We start from the raw sequence: 17,428 nt of genomic DNA on the forward strand, positions 1-17,428 counted from the left end.
TCCAACCATAACTATTCTATGATTCTATGATTCTATGATTCTTTTAAATGGATAAAAAAATCTGCTACAAATGGAAACAGAAGATCACAAGACCTCATTGATCATTTTCTAATTAGCATTGTACATTTCTTTCTACATATTATAGTAGGATAATTCTTACTGAATTACAAGTTGCAATTATTTATATACTTTGATACGATAAGCACCTTTTGTAATATCTTGAATATGTATTAGTGAAACCATTAACTCCATTGGCATGACCCTATTTCAAATCCTATTTTGTTATAATTTTACATGTCCTTTGAAAGTTTTAGCTCCAAAATCATTAATGTCTGATTTTTTTTTTTTTTTTGTGGATTTACATCAATAATCTAAAAGCATTTTCTGACTGATTAGGTATTCTAACTATTCTATTCTAATTATTCTAACATTCATCTTTAGTAGGCACACATCAACTGTACATTGGTTAGAGACACACAAATGCATGTGCCAGTTTCGATTGCATCTACTCTCTTTCTGAATTCCAACTAGCCATAGGAAGTACTCAAGATAAAATCCTGAAGTGTACATGTCTGCCAAAGGAAGCCAAATTGATTTTACCTGTCTAATAAATGGCTAAAATCAAAAAAGAAAAACACATCTGAACATACTGAGCAACTTGGAACATCAAAGATTCAGGGTGATTATAATAGGTAATGTAACAAATGTGCAAGCCATCAGCTGTTCTATGTAACATTTTCTTGATGGGACAGAATTTTTTCTCTGCTCTCCAATAACTGGATCAAGTACTCACCACTTAACAGTCTACAGAACACGCAAAAAAGACTTACCTTGTAAGATGATGGATTTGGGGAATTAGATTCTTTAACTTGCAATGGACAACATTTTTATGAAAAATCCTTCCATTTCTAATTAATTATTATAAATTCTTACCCTCTGAACTAAAATTTTGTTAGTAATAGAAAACGGACATAAAGCTTTAGACCAAAATAATCTCTCTTTATCTCTTTGGTCTAAATAAAACCACAGAAGCGCTTAAATTAATTACAAAATATAGCATAAGATGCACGATACAATGTTCTTAAGTACAGCTTTGCACTAAGCCAACAGTTACCATTATTTTCAGTGGCGGAAGCACTAAAACCTAAAAATGTGGTTTTAAACACAAATACATAAATTGTAGTTTTATGTTCAACCTCTACTTATTACAAAGATGCCATAGAGCTGCAAAGCCTCAAGACCGAATTTAAATGTATCTGCTGTTCTGACAGCAACCATTTTAGACTTACATTTCTAGGTCTCTGAATTGTCAGTGTAATTAAACTCTCACTAATTAGTTTATAAAGGAAAATTCCAGAAAGCTATCTGGGTGGAAGTGAGGCAAATCATCTGTACTTGGGTCACTAAAGGAATGAATCACAAAAATGTAACAACTTAGAATTCCACCCTTGCTAAAAATGGCATTATTGTAACACAAGTTTACTTTTTTTTAGGAATTAATGACCTATAAATCCGTTGCAGTAGCACCTCTACTTCAGTGATCAGAGCTTTGGGTTCTCAAAGACAAACTGTTGCCTGTGGAAAGCTTAGGCATATTTCTTATGACCTACAATTAGCCAACTCTTTCCCCTCTCCCCTCTACCTAGAAGGAATGTGCAAATCCCACGGAAATAAGAGCTATGACAAATGCATGGATAAGCTTTTACTGGCAAGTAAAGTCACATGTATAAAGGGCTAAATTTTACCCTAATGTTTTGCATTACAAAACTGGCATTTCAGATGAGAATTCAGGAGTAAGACAGGCTGTATGCTACTTAACCATCCTGATTCTTAAAAAAGTTTATGTTTTTATCATTACTCATTATTTTCAACGATATCTATTTTTGTTACAGTTCAAAATAACCATTTTCTTAAACGTTCACTGCACATTGGATGCGAGTTCCATAAACTGTGGTACCAACTGAACCTGAAGTCAGTTATATTATTCAAACTTTTAGGGATGACTTCACAAAACTGCTTCAAATACTATTTATATATATATATATATAATGAATATAGCATATGAGCAAACATACTTTTTTTTTTACTAAATACAAAGTGGTGTAGTAGGCATTAGTCTATTTAACACAAGCATAATACAATGTCACGCTATAGTGCCTAAGAGCACACTGTAAACAACAGACATCTGGTACAATTCCCATATAGGCGAGAAGTGAAACCAAAATGGAAATGGAAGCCCTAGAATGTTCTTGGCTTCCACATCTATACTGAGTATGAATGCAGAGGCCAAGCAGGGCTGAAGGCCACCTTCCTCTTGTCTTTTTCTCATAGTTACACTTGCTCACCATCCCACAACATTCAAGAGCAGCCACAGGACACCAGTGGCCTGAGTCTTGGTCAGAGGAACTACAGAAAACCTACTCATGTTCGTCTTCTCAAGTAAGAGGAAAGTACTAATATACTAAAGTTGTTCTGCATCACTGAAAATTGTAAAGTGATTTCAGTAGTCCAAGGGTCCTTTCATATTTAAACAGTATTTAATATGACTACGATCCAATCTGATCAAAGCCCAACATCAGTTCTAGTATAAGAATTATCTTTGTAGCCTTCCTTTTCTCTGGTTCTGAAGTGTCAATTATAACTTAATGATCTATACATCTTTAGGTTAGCTGTTATATGCAATGATGTTGAAGTACAATCTTTAATTTACTTTAATTTAAATTAATTATTTTAACTACAGCTTCAAACATTATTAAGCACACAGGTAGTCCCTTTTCTCTGAACATAATTTGCTCTTTTCTACACTTTGTTTCAAAGTTTAGTTATCTGCTTAAAACAGATTTGTGGGGAAAAAACAATACTAAGCTCTTCCAATATGACAGGAAAACCTCTGAGAGCCTATTTCTTTGATGGGAATTACACTAGCAGAGCAACAGGAAATCACTTTTACCTTCTGCAAATATGTTCTTGACTTTACAGAAGAGAAAAAGAATACATACTTTCAGCCTAAAATATATAACATCATTGTACTTTTTTTTAAATTCTTGACAGTACTTTAGTTCCTGAAACCCAAAGGAACTTGGGCCTCACACTCCTTTGTTTGTTTGACATCATGTCAGTGAATACAATTCACGCTTCTCCTCTATCTTGTAGAGTTTTGCACTAGCACGACATATAGAATACTATCAATTTGAAGTGGCAGCATTTTACATTAATTTTGCGGGAGGAAAATAGAATTAAAAACACAGTGAGCTCATCACGAGTAAAATAAAAATAAAAACATACTGAAAGCTGTTTCACCCACTCAGATCTTTTTCATGTCTTTACAACCCAAAAATGCTTCCTGCATTTATCTGGATAAATCTAGATGTGCTTATCATCTTGATGAAACTGCAGCTTGATATGTTGCCGAAAGCTGTGGGGGGAATAAATCACTAAGTCATCTGAGTTACAAAAATTTCGCAAGAAATTAGATCACTTTCTGAAAACCTTTGAAAAAAAGGTTTTGTTTTAAACTCGGCTCTGAATTAAAGACAAGCTTGCTGGGATACTTTTTAATTGCAAGTGTTAGCTTCCTAGGGAACGACAAGTCTGCCAGAATGACACTAGTCACAGTCTTGGCTCTTGCACTCCACCGCTGGGCTAAGGCTACATTTATGCCAGTCAGGCCTTTTTGTTTTCTTTCCTGCAGTTAAAAGTATACATTTAAAAATACAGCACTGATTACTATGATTCTTTAATCCTACTGAAAGGCTATAACTGCACCTTCTCATGCATTTTCTTCAATATCCATCACATTTCTATTCCCACATTTTTAAGTTTCTTGATTGTCAACTATCTTTACCCTCCATCAAGTACTAAATTCTGACTTTGTCACTGTACAGTACTGATCTTATAACCCATAGCATTCTTTATGCCTAATGGCCATCACTATCCCCACAAGATTCACTATGTTTTAGTATCTATAAGCACATAATTAAGAACATTTTAAGACTTGCTGGCTTATCCTCAGGACATGCAATCCAACACAACAGAAAATGAGAGCTTTTTTTTCCTAGCTTACCTTTTATTCCTGTTCATTTTTCTGCTATGAAATAAATGAAAATTCATTATGATTAATGATCTAGACTCTTTTTATATCCCTTATCTTCGTAAGTATTGGGCTCATAACATAGCTTCTTCTTATCTTTGTATACTTTTTATTCCGGGTTTTCAAGGGTTGCATACTTTTTGACTAAAGGAAGAAAAATTCAGTCTGCAGAATGTGCTAAGGAGCTGAAGTTTTGTGCAAAGCACCACAGTGTGCAACTCATATACTTTTCCTATATATAACTTAATTTTACTGATATTCAGCTAATGTCAGCAAACATGCAACTATGCCTTGAATATTTTATTGTCTTATCTAGCAGTCACTGGAAGGTATTCAGGAAGCACACGTTGCTGCAAAGTTGGCAAAACACTACAATAAAAGGCAGTGCAGAAATTCATCAGGTCTACAAAGAGCAATACCAGTCTCCCACTGCAATTGCTGGGAAGCTGGTGTTTTATAAACACAGATTCACTACAACAACAGCAATAACAAGTATACAACTTTTCTGTTAGGTTTGATTTATGCCACACCAAGTTTTTCACTTAAGAAGTTGTAAGACCAATCTATTAGACAAATGGTGCACAGGGAAATGCAGCTGGTTTTGTTCTTATTACTTCTTCTAATAGTCAGAGCCTCCATTAATACTTTCTGCCTTCATGCATTTGTTTATTTGTTTCTGGTTTGTTGTTTGGGTTTTTGTTTGTTTGGGTTTTTTTTTTTTTTGTTTTTTGTTTTTCCCCTTTGCTGGTTTAGTTGTTTGATTTTGTTTTGGTTTGGGTTTTTTTTTGTTTGGTTTTTTTTTTTGTTTGTTTGTTTTGTCGTTTTTTTAACACATTAGTATAATTCTTCTAGTCAAGCAACTTCTATTCCTCATCTCAAGTATTTGCTTTATCCAGCGCTGTGGGGTGATATTACATGATCTTGAGTGACGGTTTTCAAATGCCGGTATGAGTGGTAGAATATAGAAACATTATGAATGTTTTACAAATAGAGAATGGAGGAACAGAACAGAAAAAGAAGCAGCTTATTAAGGTATGTAAATGATTAGGATGCCTCTTGGGATTTTCAAAGGTGCTCTGACATACAACTCTTACGGAACTAAGTTAAGATTTTTCACCAAATGCCTGATTAGCATTTTTAGTTTTCCAAACCCTTTAAAATCTGATGCCCCAGGTCACCCTGTAAATCCAGCAGACCGGCACATTAAACCTAGAACTCACCAGCTCTTAAACTTACGCTCTAAGCACTGGGCAGCAGTTCCTATAACAGGGCAAATTACAAAACCTGACGATGCTGTGCATACCACAACCATCTAAGTTCCCTTCTGTTGCCCTCCCAGGCTGAGTCACACACCAAATACTCAGACCAGATGCTGGAGAGCCACACAGCCAACTGCATCAGATGTCAGGCAAGAAGTGAGTGGATCTCCAGGGATCTGGCTGCTTCATGCTGGGACCGAGGGGTGCCAGGAGGTTGAGCTTGTAGTAGATGAATTCTGGTACAAGGCCCAGCAACCCCTCAGCGCTCTCCCTCCATCAACTAGAGTTGGATTTTTCCAGTAACTACTGCACTTGTAACAGCCACCCTTCCACTCATTTAAGAAAAACTCCATACAGGAATGGCTCAAACCAAATGTGCTGTAAAATCATCTGTATCCACCACATAGCTGGGTTTAGACAAGTAGCCACTTTATTGCAGAAAAAACTCCCATTAAGGACAGGCTTTAATTCCTGTACAAAAGCTGACTGTGTTTTCTAGCTGCACTTTTTTCAGCCCTAACAAAGTTGCCCACATTTTTTTGGTAGCTCTTCTGGCTGGCCTAAGAGCAAGTTGCTCAGTTTGGCAAGTACACATCACCTTCACAAAGGGGGAAAAATATGACAAGGCTAGCTTCACCTTTTGCCTAATTCTAGCAAGAAGACGCTGTCTTTCAGGAAAGGTTTTCTTCATCCCCCTGTGTTTTGACCACTAGTGGCTGGAAAGCAAATGGATTAGCTGTCAGGGCTTTTTAATGCCATCATTAAGTCAATGAAAGTCACTAAGTAAATTTAGATGGGTCAATGTACTACCCTTTGATTGTGAATCGCGTTACTTCATTTTGGAAGTCACATACCCTGCCTTCTTGCAGCCCATACCATCATATCTGAGGACCAAATAAACAAACCAATGGGCAGCCAGTTTACTGGGACAACCTATGTATTTTAATCAAAGAAACAGAAGACAAGGTAAATTAATAAATTCCTGACACTGCTTCCCTACAGAAGTGGTTGCCAGTCAGGGCTCACAGATAACATGTTGCCTGTTAGACCCTTTGAGACTGGCTGCAGCTGCAAAAAATAAAAATGTTAAAATTGAGGCCAACAGGAAGATGCTGCCTGCAGCGTAATTGCTCCCTGTTGCTGCACATTGGCTGGCAGAGGTTAGGGACCGCTGCTCTGTGTAATTGAGCAGGTTTGCAACAATACCAGAAGGCTGTTGTGTAATAGTGGTTGAAGCAAAACAGGTAGAAATAAACATAGATTATTTATATTTATTTTTTTTTAATCTTTAGGTAGAGGTGACAAATTTTTACTGAGCAGACTGTGTTTTAAAAATTATGCGGGGTAGACTTTTTGCCCAAGGCTGATAGAAAAAAGGGAGGTAGCTTCTGAAAGAAAACTGAAGAGCTGTTATCCAAGTAGCTGAGGTTAAAGTCTCCTTCCACATTTCAAGTAATTTAGTATTCAAAGTCAGCACTGATTTAAAACATTTCTGGACTCATCACCTGACAAACAAATACATGATTGATCCCTTGATAAATGAAAATTACAGAAAATCACAGGTGTCTGTCACAAAAATGACTGCTTATGTGAACAAAGCAATTCAATCTGCCTATATGAACAAAACAATTAAACTTACCAAATTTCATAGAATCCTTATAAAGTATCGCATAAACCACTTCAATTTGAAAAACAAAAAACAAAAAACAAAAAACCCAACCCCGCAAAACCCCCAACAGAATGGCTGCAAATAGCTTTGGATACAAGCAAACAATGTCAGAAAATTCCTTATTCATGTATTGTCATAGCAGATCATTTTGTCACCAATTACTTGTTTCTTCCAGGCCTCTCAGCACATCCAAGCATTTGTCAGTAAATTGCACTGTTAGTTCAGACTCAACAAACTGCAGAAATTTAAGACTAGCATGTCATCAGACTGCCCCATGCTAAATGACCTAATTTATGTCAGAGAATATTAAATAAATTAATACCGTGCTGCGAGGATCAGCTGAGCTGAGCCAGGCTTTCCAGCACTGCAAATGTTTTATCAACTTCGCCTTTCACTCTCTAGATTTCTCCTCAAATTGAGCAAACTCAACCTGACGGTATAAAAAGAAATATAACAAACTTCTACTTCGAACTGCAATTTGCCTTTTCCTTACAGCCAGAGATGTACAGAACATCACCAATCGAATTTCAACACTTTCATGCAGCTGGAACTCAGCTTTCTTGTTAAAAAGCTTCCTTAAATTAAAGTTTCTGTGTTATACCAAGACATGAAAAGGCAATCGTAATCCACACACACACACACACACACACAGAAGCACTCAGTGTACATCGTATCAGACCTACAACCCCACATCTGCTACAGAAACCAAGAAACAGTCTTTTTTTTTTCCTTGTGAAATACACAGGATTAGAAAGTTCGGTTAAATTGTGCTGCATCTAAACTGAGCTATGACACCCACTGCCAACACCACCACCCCCCCCGGTCTTTACAGCTGAACCCGGTGCAGCGGGGAGGGCAGCAAGAACCCAGGCAGGGCCCCGGGCTTGTGGCACTGCAGCAAGCTCCGGGGAGGCGGTGCTGGGCAGGGAGGCCGGGCCCGCTTCGGGCCAGGCGGAGCCGAGCCGACCCCAGCGGCGGGACGAAGTTGCCGGCTAGCCCGCGCTGCCGGCCCCGGGATGCGGCGGGGAGAGCTGCCGAAGGAGGGCTCTGCATCCCCTCCAAGAGCTGCTCGCCGGACGCCTCTACCGGAGAGCCGGCAGTTTAGGGCGTAGCGGCAAGCTGCCGAGCGGGGACGAGCATCCTCAGCCGCCCAAACCGGGGCAAATCCCCACACACATGCCCGGGAGCCCCCCTCCCCTCACCCTGCCGCTCGCTCGCACCCAGCGGCAGGCCTCTCCCCGCGGCACCCGGCCTCGGCGGGACGCCGGGGATGTTCACCCTTCTTCGGTATCCAGGGGACGGGGGAGGCCGCCAGTGCCTGCAGGCCAAAGGCGGCGGCCGTACCTGAGTCGGTGAGGCGGGGCCGGGCTCTGTCCCGCAGGTAGTAGATGAAATCCCGGCAGTTCTCGTTCTCCACCGCCCCGACGGAGCACAGCTCGGCCAGGAGCTGCAGCGCTTTCTCGCAAATCTCGTCCTCCCTGTCGCCGGGCATCGCCCCGCAGCATCCTCGGAAGCGGAGCGGAGCCGAGCCCTGCGGTCAGGCGCTGCGCCGCTGCCCGCCGCCCGCCTGCAGCCGCCCGCGCCGCCGGGCCGCCGCCCGCATCCTTAGCCAGCGGCGCCCGCCCCGCCGGGCCGAGCCGGGCCGCCCGCCGCCGGCTTCGCCCCGCCGCCTCCTGCGCGCCGCTGCCGGGGGTGGAGAACGGGGGGACCGTAGGGTCCCACCAGTTGAACGCGAGGGTGGGGAGGGCCGCGGCCGCGCTGGCGCAGCTCTTCCCCGCGGCGGGCGCGGGCGGGGACGGGCCGTGCCTCCGCCTGGCCCGGCTGCGCCGCGCCCCTCCGCCCCCAAGGGCAGGGCTGCCGCTGCCCCGGCCCGCGGCCCGCGGCCCTCAGCCCCGGGCGTGCTCTGCCCGGGAGCCCTCTCGGCGGCGGGGTCCCCGCGACCCGGCCGTGTCTGGAAAGGGGTGCGGAGGAAAACTTGAGAAGCGGCGCAGAGTCTGATGGAGGGTGGTCCTGAGCGCAGGTCCTGTAGGCAGATCCTCAGCATCATCTCCTCCATCGCCGGCCAGCCCCAGACCTCCGCCTTGCTGGTGGGCGTTTAATGTTAACAGTCTGGTAAATACCGTATGTTCTTTGTGTTCCACTGCCTGTTCAGAAATTACTCCATTCACTCAGCTGATTGTCTTGAAATTACAGTCGATAAATAATGCGTGTCCCCACTGTCAGGAACCTAGCAGAGGGGAAAACGTTAGAAATTTACTCTGGACGGGAGGATTATCTTAAGCGAGTTCATAGTTTGGCCTTGGTGATGGGTTAGAAAGAGTTAAAGCACCGATGAGAAATCTCAGGTACCTGCCAACCGGCCATAGCCTGAGGGGAAAGGTAGAAGAGCCTTCTGGAGGAGCTGAAGGCTGAGAATCTGTCTGCCATTAAGCATGTTTATCCTGACAAGCAGGAGATTTGTAAGGTGCTGCTTGGCTTTCTGGGCTTGTAGGGAGGGAGGCTGGTGGGTGTCATGAAGGGAAAAGCTGAGAAATGGCTGCTACATTTAACGTGATTCCCCCCCTCTCCCCTCTTTTGTTATAGTTTAGGCAAATGTTAGAGGCCATGATGAGCTTGGGAAGTTCAGACTGGTATGGATGTTCAGCCTACTGTTTGGAGGCTGGTGGATAACGGTTCTAGAAAGCGTGTAGTCAGCAACATCTACTAGTAGAAACTATTTAATTTTCTCCCTTTTAAGGAAAAAGTACATCATTGAAATAAGGTGTATTCTGTGAATGGAGTAGATGGTAACAAAAATTGTATATTGGTATAGCTTGTCTCTCAGTGATTTGGCAGCACTGCTTGTGTCTTAAAACCATTACTTTTTTCCTTACTCTTAACAGAAAAATTATGTCTGTAAAACTTGATTGTATAACCCAGGTATAATTCCATCAGTCAACAGGCAACTTTTTCACACTGGTTTGTTATTAGGGAAAAAAATAGGTAATAAAATGGTGTGTAGCTGTTACAATTGTTGCTGTCATATTTCTGAAGCTGAGAGATTCTTATAACGTTAAATACGTGTTTTCACATCGAGACATGGGGAAACTCCCTACTAATCTCAATAAGTGCTGCACAAATATTTATTTGGTGCTGGAAATACCAGTGTGACTGGCTTACTTCTGTGAGCATGCTTACTTCTCTGAGCATAAGCAGGTACAGTTCTGCAAAGGTGCTGTCAATCACAGCTCTTTCTCTGAAACTAGGGAGCAGGCTTTAGCAGTACTGCTCCTCTTCTGGCTTCAACGAAGAAAGGGTAAAATTTAGAGAACTTGGTAGAACCAGAGATAGCAGAATACATTTCTGGGAAAACCAGTTTCAAGAGGGCTGGCGAATTACTTGTGCATATGTAAGTTTTCTAGGAATAGGAACTTTTCCATCCATAGCACAAAATCCAAGTCCTAGACAGTGCTGGCAATGCCTAATAAAGGGGAGGAAAGACAGGAGCTATCAAAGACCACAGGCAGAGACATTAGTGAATTACAGTTCAAGTCGTCCAGCGATCATGTGTGACCAGGTTTGGAATTACTGTACAATTTGTGCATTGTGACTTATTCATGCAGCTTATTTGGCTATATTTTGGTAGTTTGGCCCTGATGTAGGTGGCTGTGCTGCTCTATAGCTTGTACTCTGTCCAGGATAGACAATAGATCAACTGCAACGTGATATTAATGCATTTACTAGACTGTGGTTTTTATCCTGTGGGACCACAAGCCCATCACTAGCTTGGGAATCCGGCTTGCTGCAGAGTGAGCTCTGGACAGGCTGGTGATGAAGCACTAATTTCTGTATCTTTCTACTTTAACTAAAATATCTTGCCTAATTTTTTAAATAGCAGCAATTTGAAGGTGCTGATATGTTTGTAATACAGATGGTGAGGGTTGGAATTTTTTTAATCTGGTGGAGGAAAGACCATTAAATTGTTTGGACATTACTGCTAGTAACCAAAGGCATCTATTCTCAAAAGCTCTGGGCAGGTACTAAGTGTACTCTCTAAGCAATTTCCCATGTCTCTCTCTCGAGATAACAGCAGTAAATGCAATCTGCTGTGTCTCAGAGCAAGTGCAACTTTTCCTTCCTGTTGTGAGAGCTGGATCTTATCTCCCATTTTTTGTCATCGATTGCATGTTTCTGTTCTTGCAGAAACTCCTAGTTGTGGTGAGTTTTCTCCTGTGTCAGCTGCAGATTTTCCCCATTCAGGGGCTTGTGTTATGTTTGAGACCCCTAGTGAATGTAGTACTGGTTAATTTTTGTCCTAGAAGGGCATTGCAGTGGATCACTCCTGTTAACTTTATCTTACAAGTTACAGTTTGTACTGACCATAAGTCTATTTTTTGCTGTTTAGCTCAGAGTAGCCCTCGCACAGTAGTGTACTCAGAAGTTAGAAAAAAAAAATCCCCAAGACTGCTGCACATGAAGTCAGAATAAGTTTAACTGTTTGACCTGCAACAGTTCTTGTCATCATCAGTTGACACGTTCTTTCTTTTCTTGAAATAAAGCTTTCCCCCAGTATTCTGGCAGTCACACAGGGGTTGCTTGGCAATGAAATCGTCTTCAAAGCTAAGGCGTTGATGAAACAAATGCCTTTCTGGAAGAAAGTGAGGCAACATGCATCAGAATTTTTATTACGGCTATGCTGCAACCAGAACATATAAAAGATTAGTATCAACTATTTATAACTGGTTGAATGACATTTGGCCACAAATACGTGGATATAGCTCATCATGTTAATACTTTTTTCTTTAACGAAAGGGAAGAAAGAGGCCAGTGTATTTCAGGAAATCAGGGAAACATATAGAGCAATCAACTTACTAAATGTAACGCAACAAACAAGGTTGGTTTTTTTTTTTTTTTCCAGAAATCAAAGTGGATGAACTCTGTGATTACAGAAAAGGCAGAAATCAAGGAGGACATTGCTATGGTTAAAGGATGCCCTTGTGCTGAAGTCCAACTGGAGAAGGGAAATGCCATTCTAGAACCAAAGATTGATATGCCTATCAAATCTTTGTTATTGGCTGTGCCAGACTTTCTGCCTCACTGTCCCTCATACATGCATATAATCTTTACCTTCTGTTCTTAATGGATGTATCTTTTTATACTAATTGAAAGCAGAAAATGCTTAGGTGAACATACAAGAAATAGTAACATGGGTAATGACTACTGAGTGTTTGTGAGCTGATGCTTTTCTGGGCAGCTTTATTCTTAAGGTCCATTAGTTATTCTTCACAGAAGGTTTTAGGAATGCTTTTAAGGGGAGTGTAGTTAGAAAATAGGTATGCCCCCCTTTGGGCTTTTGACTCATTGGCTGCTAGAGGTCAGATGGACACAGGTTAGTGTTAAGTAGAGGGAATGTCTTATGAAACCTTGATAGCTGTTCTTGCATAGAGGTAATAATATGGAGACGTTTAAAGATTCTGAGATCAGTATTCAATACTGTGTTACAGGAACATGAGAAGGGGTCGTGGTGTATTTTCATTATGGTATTTATACAATCTTAAGGCTTTTTATGTAGAGTCACATAAAACTTTATTGACATCTGTTCAGATTTTTAAAACATAATGCATAAAACCACTGTTAAACACTGGATAGTACACAGCTTTGTTCTTTCCTCTGCAGGAGGCCTGTAAGCTGTTTCTAAGTCAGAATTGGTAAAATGTCATTACAGAGTATTCTGAATTATGGTAGGTAGGTTGGTTGCTTTCTCAGAGCAGGTCCTGGAGGAAGAGCAAAATGCCTGTCCGTCACCGAGCAGAAAAAAAGTATGTCAGAACTCTTGGATACCATCAAGCATCACTAGAAGCTGTGCTGTATTAGAGGATTAGGAATATACATCTGACAGCCAGTGTCCTGATACAACTGGGGCTCAGCTAGATTTTATGAAGTGAGTTGAAGGAGTGTGGATAATGAATGCTTTGCTTGTATGAAGGTTATGAGAAAAAGCAAGACAGGTACTTTACATTTACTGTAGCTCATCAACGGGATTTTAGGGGAAGGGTTTTTTTCCCATGTTGCTGTTGGACAAAGCTTTATTGCCTAGGGAAGAGAAAGAAATGCGAGCTCAAAGTAGAAGACACTGCCCAGAAGACTGTAAGCAGTATAACATGAAGACAAGCTATTTCAGATGATGAATCATTTTCATGACCCCATTATAGCAGATAGCCAGGTTGGGTTTTTTTTCTTGATCTTCATACACCTCACATTGTTAAGAGAGGACTCTAGGTGCTGTAACTTGTCACCTGCTATTTTCATCTATCTTAAGAAAGCTTCCTCAAAACTAGAGAAAGAGGGAGGAAAACGCCTCTTCTGATTTAACTTTAATTCTAATTTGACAATCTCTTCTTTAGCAGCTTTTGCAAACACTACTGGGGAATAAAAAAAAAGATAAAAAAATATAGTGAATAATTCAGTCTTGAGAGTGAATTGAGCTTGAGGAGAACTGTTGAATTCCCAGCTCTGTGGTCTGTGGTTTTTGTTATTGACTGCTCACATGGATTTAAAGTCTTGTCTCCACAGTCAGTGGTTTTTATCTCCCCTTTGCAATTTTGTCCAGCTTTCCATCCCTTACTGCCAGCAATCTGATCTTGTGAATAAACATATGGAGAACTGTCAAAAAAGCTTCCTGCTACCAAGAGGAGCCATAGCCATGGCATGAGCTACACTGAGCTCCTCTCTAGCTGAAGTTCTGCATATATCTATGCAACTGTAAGTCAGAATTTGACACTGGAACCAAATGTTGAAGAAAGTAAAGTGGAAGTTGATGGAGTCAACATGCTGAGTATGAAGCCATCTTTTCTGACTTCTAAGATCTGGTGGTTTTGTTCCTGTGCTATTGGGTATTATTTATTACACTTTCCCCTAATGTTTGCCTGTTAGCTGATGCTGCTTTTATTACTGAAGTTTTAATCTTACAAATACACATGAAGGCATGGTGTGAAAGAAGGAAATTGATATCCCAGTCAGAAACAATCAAATAATCACTTTCATTTTACCTTGCAAGAAAAGGATAATCCAGTAACCCAAGTATCATCTGTGATGTCTGTCTTTTACTGCTACAGTGTGTCCCCTAAGCTGTGCTATGGCTATAGCTAGGTTGGAGGCAAAGCCGTGTTTCCCTCTTTAATAGCTAGTCATTCTTGGTTAAAGAGGAGTAGTGTTGACCTTTACATTGCTTGGTGAACTGTTTTTTAGAAAAAGGGGATATGCTGAAGTGTGTTCCTACATTAACCTAGACAACCATCACTCTGTTCTTTTCTGAGGCACTGTTCCTAGTGTCCTCCTCTCGCGTGCTGAAGCTTAGGGAAGATGGAAGCTTGATATTGAAAAAAGAATCTCCTGAAAATAGGGTGACTTATTCATTCCAGATATAGCCATGAAGTTTGTTTTTTATGCTAACATGCTAATAGGAGCCAGATGAGATAGGAATTGGTCCTATACTTTACACATCTATAGTCAATAAGTAACAAAAAAAACCCCAAACCACCCCAAAACAAAAAACAAACAAAAAAATTAAAATCTTTATATCATTTGAGTATTTATAAATGCATAGAAAAATAGATCCCATTTTCTGCAAGGTGGAATGATGGTGTGGTAAATGTCACTGAAAGTGGCTTGTCAGGTAAAAAGAAAAAGAGAAAGATAAGAGCCTAGCTAGTATGCAGGACTGTATATAAAACCTGAACCAGCAAACCTTAAAGGCACTGAATAATATAAATGCTGTTACCTCCAAAGCTTTGTTTCTTCCCTAGTTCAAGAAGCAGAATCATCTGCGATAAAAATTAATCTGAAAATTGGTATCATACTGTCTAGTAGAACCTTTATATAATTGATGGTCTCTCTCAGTTCATGTGAATAAATATATAAGACCTCAATCATAATGTGGACTGCAGGAAGGTTCTGCTAATGTATTTCCACTCAGCTGCTTACAGCTGCATGTTACTATTCCCTAACCAAAAGAAGGAATAAAAATATTTTGTGGTTTTATGCTTTACAGTTTGATGAATTTGTAAGAGAATGCTAAGAAAGTACCTTTTGGTGAGGACGGTATAGTCCCTTATCTTTGAACCTTAAAAGGTTACAAAACCTTCAGCTAAACAAGAAGACCAAAAAACCCCTAACACCCAGAAGAAAATCCTTTTTTGATTCCTGGTGATTTGGGGCCTTATAAATTATAATTATCACTAGTGTTTCTATAGTCATGGCCTTCTTTGAAAGGTTGTTAGGTCTGTAAAACATTTTTAATTAAATGATAGATCAGATGGGATCTTCTTGCAAGTAAAATAAATTCACAAGTGCCCTTATAGACTGATGAAAAGTTTTATTCCTTTTAGATCTGTCTTTAGTTTTGGTTAACATATAATCAGATAAGCTAGAGGCCATGCAGAAGGCAGTATTGGTTAAAAATAGTAAATTAATTGCAACAAGAATGCCCTTTCTGCTAGGTGTTCTTGAAGTGGGAAGTTAGAAATGCTAACTGAAATAATAGTATAAATCCTCAACAGAACTGAGGATTCACTTGGTCAGAAAGTTCAACTTTTGTATTGCAAAAGCCTGAAAAGTCCAGTCTGCCTCATTTGTCAAATTCTGCTTCAGCTCCGTGGTTTCTAGCTAGTACACTCATGACCAGATGTGGACTGATGGTAAAGAAAATACAGGGATAGGTCAAATGTTGATCTCTTCCTCTTCAGGCCTGTTAAGAGCAGCATTTTCTTTCTCAAGTTATTCCTGTCTCTTGATTTTAAACAGGAAGACTTTATGATGACTTTTTGTATTTTATTTGACATGTCTAAAAAGGGAAAAATCTGGAAAAGTAAGGCTAGAGGAAGTTATAAATTTGGGTTCTGGCAGTAAATATTTATGTATCAGTTGTACCTGTTATTTTTATATGTTAACTGAATTTTGGAGAAAGTGTTACCAAAGCAGTAATATTGCAAGTATGGTGTCCCAACAGTCATGTTGGACCTTTGGGATCAAGCCCTTGTGTTGGAGGTCAGAATGGCAACTTCTTTTTGGAAGTTACGTTGCCTTGACTCTTTTTGTAATCCCTCTGGAGCATGTGTCATATGCATTGTTGTTCTGGGTTCAAGGCAGGGTTTGGGCATGTAGTCCTTTTTCCCACAGGTGTGAATTCAAATCAGAGTTGAAGCACATGCATGTACATTTTTGATTCAATCACCAGAATACTTCTGGTTTTAATTAAATGGGACAATCCATATCCCTAAAGTTAGACACTTCCCAAGTTATCATTCTGAATCAGAACTGCCTACAATAATGTTCCTGGACTGCTTGTGTGAGTAAAGATGGTAAGATCCTTTTCTCAAATCTCCGGCTAAAGATGAAAAACTTTATCCTGAAACTACTCAGCTTTTATAACTTGGTCACAGCCTTGTTACTAAGCAAACAAATGACAGAAATAACATTGTTCAGTTTCCTCTTCTGCTTAATTCACGTGAAGAAGGAGGTTAAAGAATCGCAGCTGAACATGCCATTTTGGCTGCAGCGTGACTTGCGGTACTTCAGTGCAGTGGCTGTTGGTCTTCTGTCCTCTGCAACCACAGGACCCAGTGCCCAGCGTAAATCTGCATAAGACAGCAGGAGTTTTATCTGTAGCTTGGACATCTCCTTCCCAACAGACTAACAAACGATTTCTTCTACTGCAGTTGAAACAGGTGAATAAATGAATTGTGCGGCTGTATGAGATACTTCTGACAGAAACTCAGGAAAGCTGTTCCTTTGGTGCAGGCATAACTTATGACTGAGGCCCTGTGTGTAAATGAGTTTCTTTGAGACTTAATGGCAACAGCATGATAAGCACTTTGATCAGAACAGTAGATTTGGGGCTTTTCTATATCTTTTGCTGAGGCAATAGACTGTGAAGTTTGATTTATTGGTTATGTAATTGGTAATAGTTACAACATAGACCAGTTTTTCTTCCACCCTCTGATCATCTCCCCAAACAGTTAAGAGCTATTTTCCTTCTCTGAGGATGTTCTGACGAAGCTGATGCTATGTGCTATGTCCTGGCCACCTGCTTTACTTGCTCATGTGAATGCTTTATTGAGTCATACTCCCAAAATATATTGTTGCCTAAATCTGGGGAAGATTGGCAATTGCTAGCAGTTGAACTTTCATATTGTGCCAGAGTTTATGGTAAAAAATAAACTCTCACAAATTATCAGTGTCTGGAGAACATATGGGTTGTTTGCTAAGAAACAAAGGATGGTGAGCACCTAGTTTGCTATGTGAGAAGGGTTTGCTTTTGCTATTAGTTACTGCAGGAGGAAAAATCTACTGTAGACCACTACATAGGAAACTGAGATTCAATGTTCCATACTTTTCTTCTTAAGTATTGAAGCTGTCACAGAAATGTTCCCC

The 17,428-nt window shown here is 40.4% G+C and overlaps 1 protein-coding gene and 1 long non-coding RNA gene across 5 annotated transcripts in view; one reads left to right on the forward strand and one right to left on the reverse strand.

Annotated features, from left to right (window-relative positions):
* The window catches only part of SYT9 (synaptotagmin 9), an 83,145-nt gene extending 74,553 nt beyond the window's left edge, over positions 1–8,592 (reverse strand). For all 4 annotated transcript variants that reach the window (XM_065683195.1, XM_065683194.1, XM_065683193.1 and 1 more), the window contains exon 1: positions 8,363–8,592. In XM_065683195.1, coding sequence (XP_065539267.1) covers positions 8,363–8,510 — 148 coding nt within the window. In that variant the 5' untranslated portion in view covers positions 8,511–8,592. The remainder of the gene's footprint in view (positions 1–8,362) is intronic.
* A 312-nt stretch (positions 8,593–8,904) lies between these two features.
* Positions 8,905–17,428, forward strand: part of LOC136017575 (uncharacterized) — a 69,932-nt gene continuing 61,408 nt past the window's right edge. Inside the window, exon 1 of the long non-coding RNA XR_010613989.1 lies at positions 8,905–9,130. This is a non-coding gene — a long non-coding RNA (uncharacterized LOC136017575). The remainder of the gene's footprint in view (positions 9,131–17,428) is intronic.

The sequence above is a fragment of the Lathamus discolor genome, chromosome 6 (genome assembly GCF_037157495.1).
Source record: "Lathamus discolor isolate bLatDis1 chromosome 6, bLatDis1.hap1, whole genome shotgun sequence".
NCBI lineage: Eukaryota > Metazoa > Chordata > Aves > Psittaciformes > Psittacidae > Lathamus > Lathamus discolor.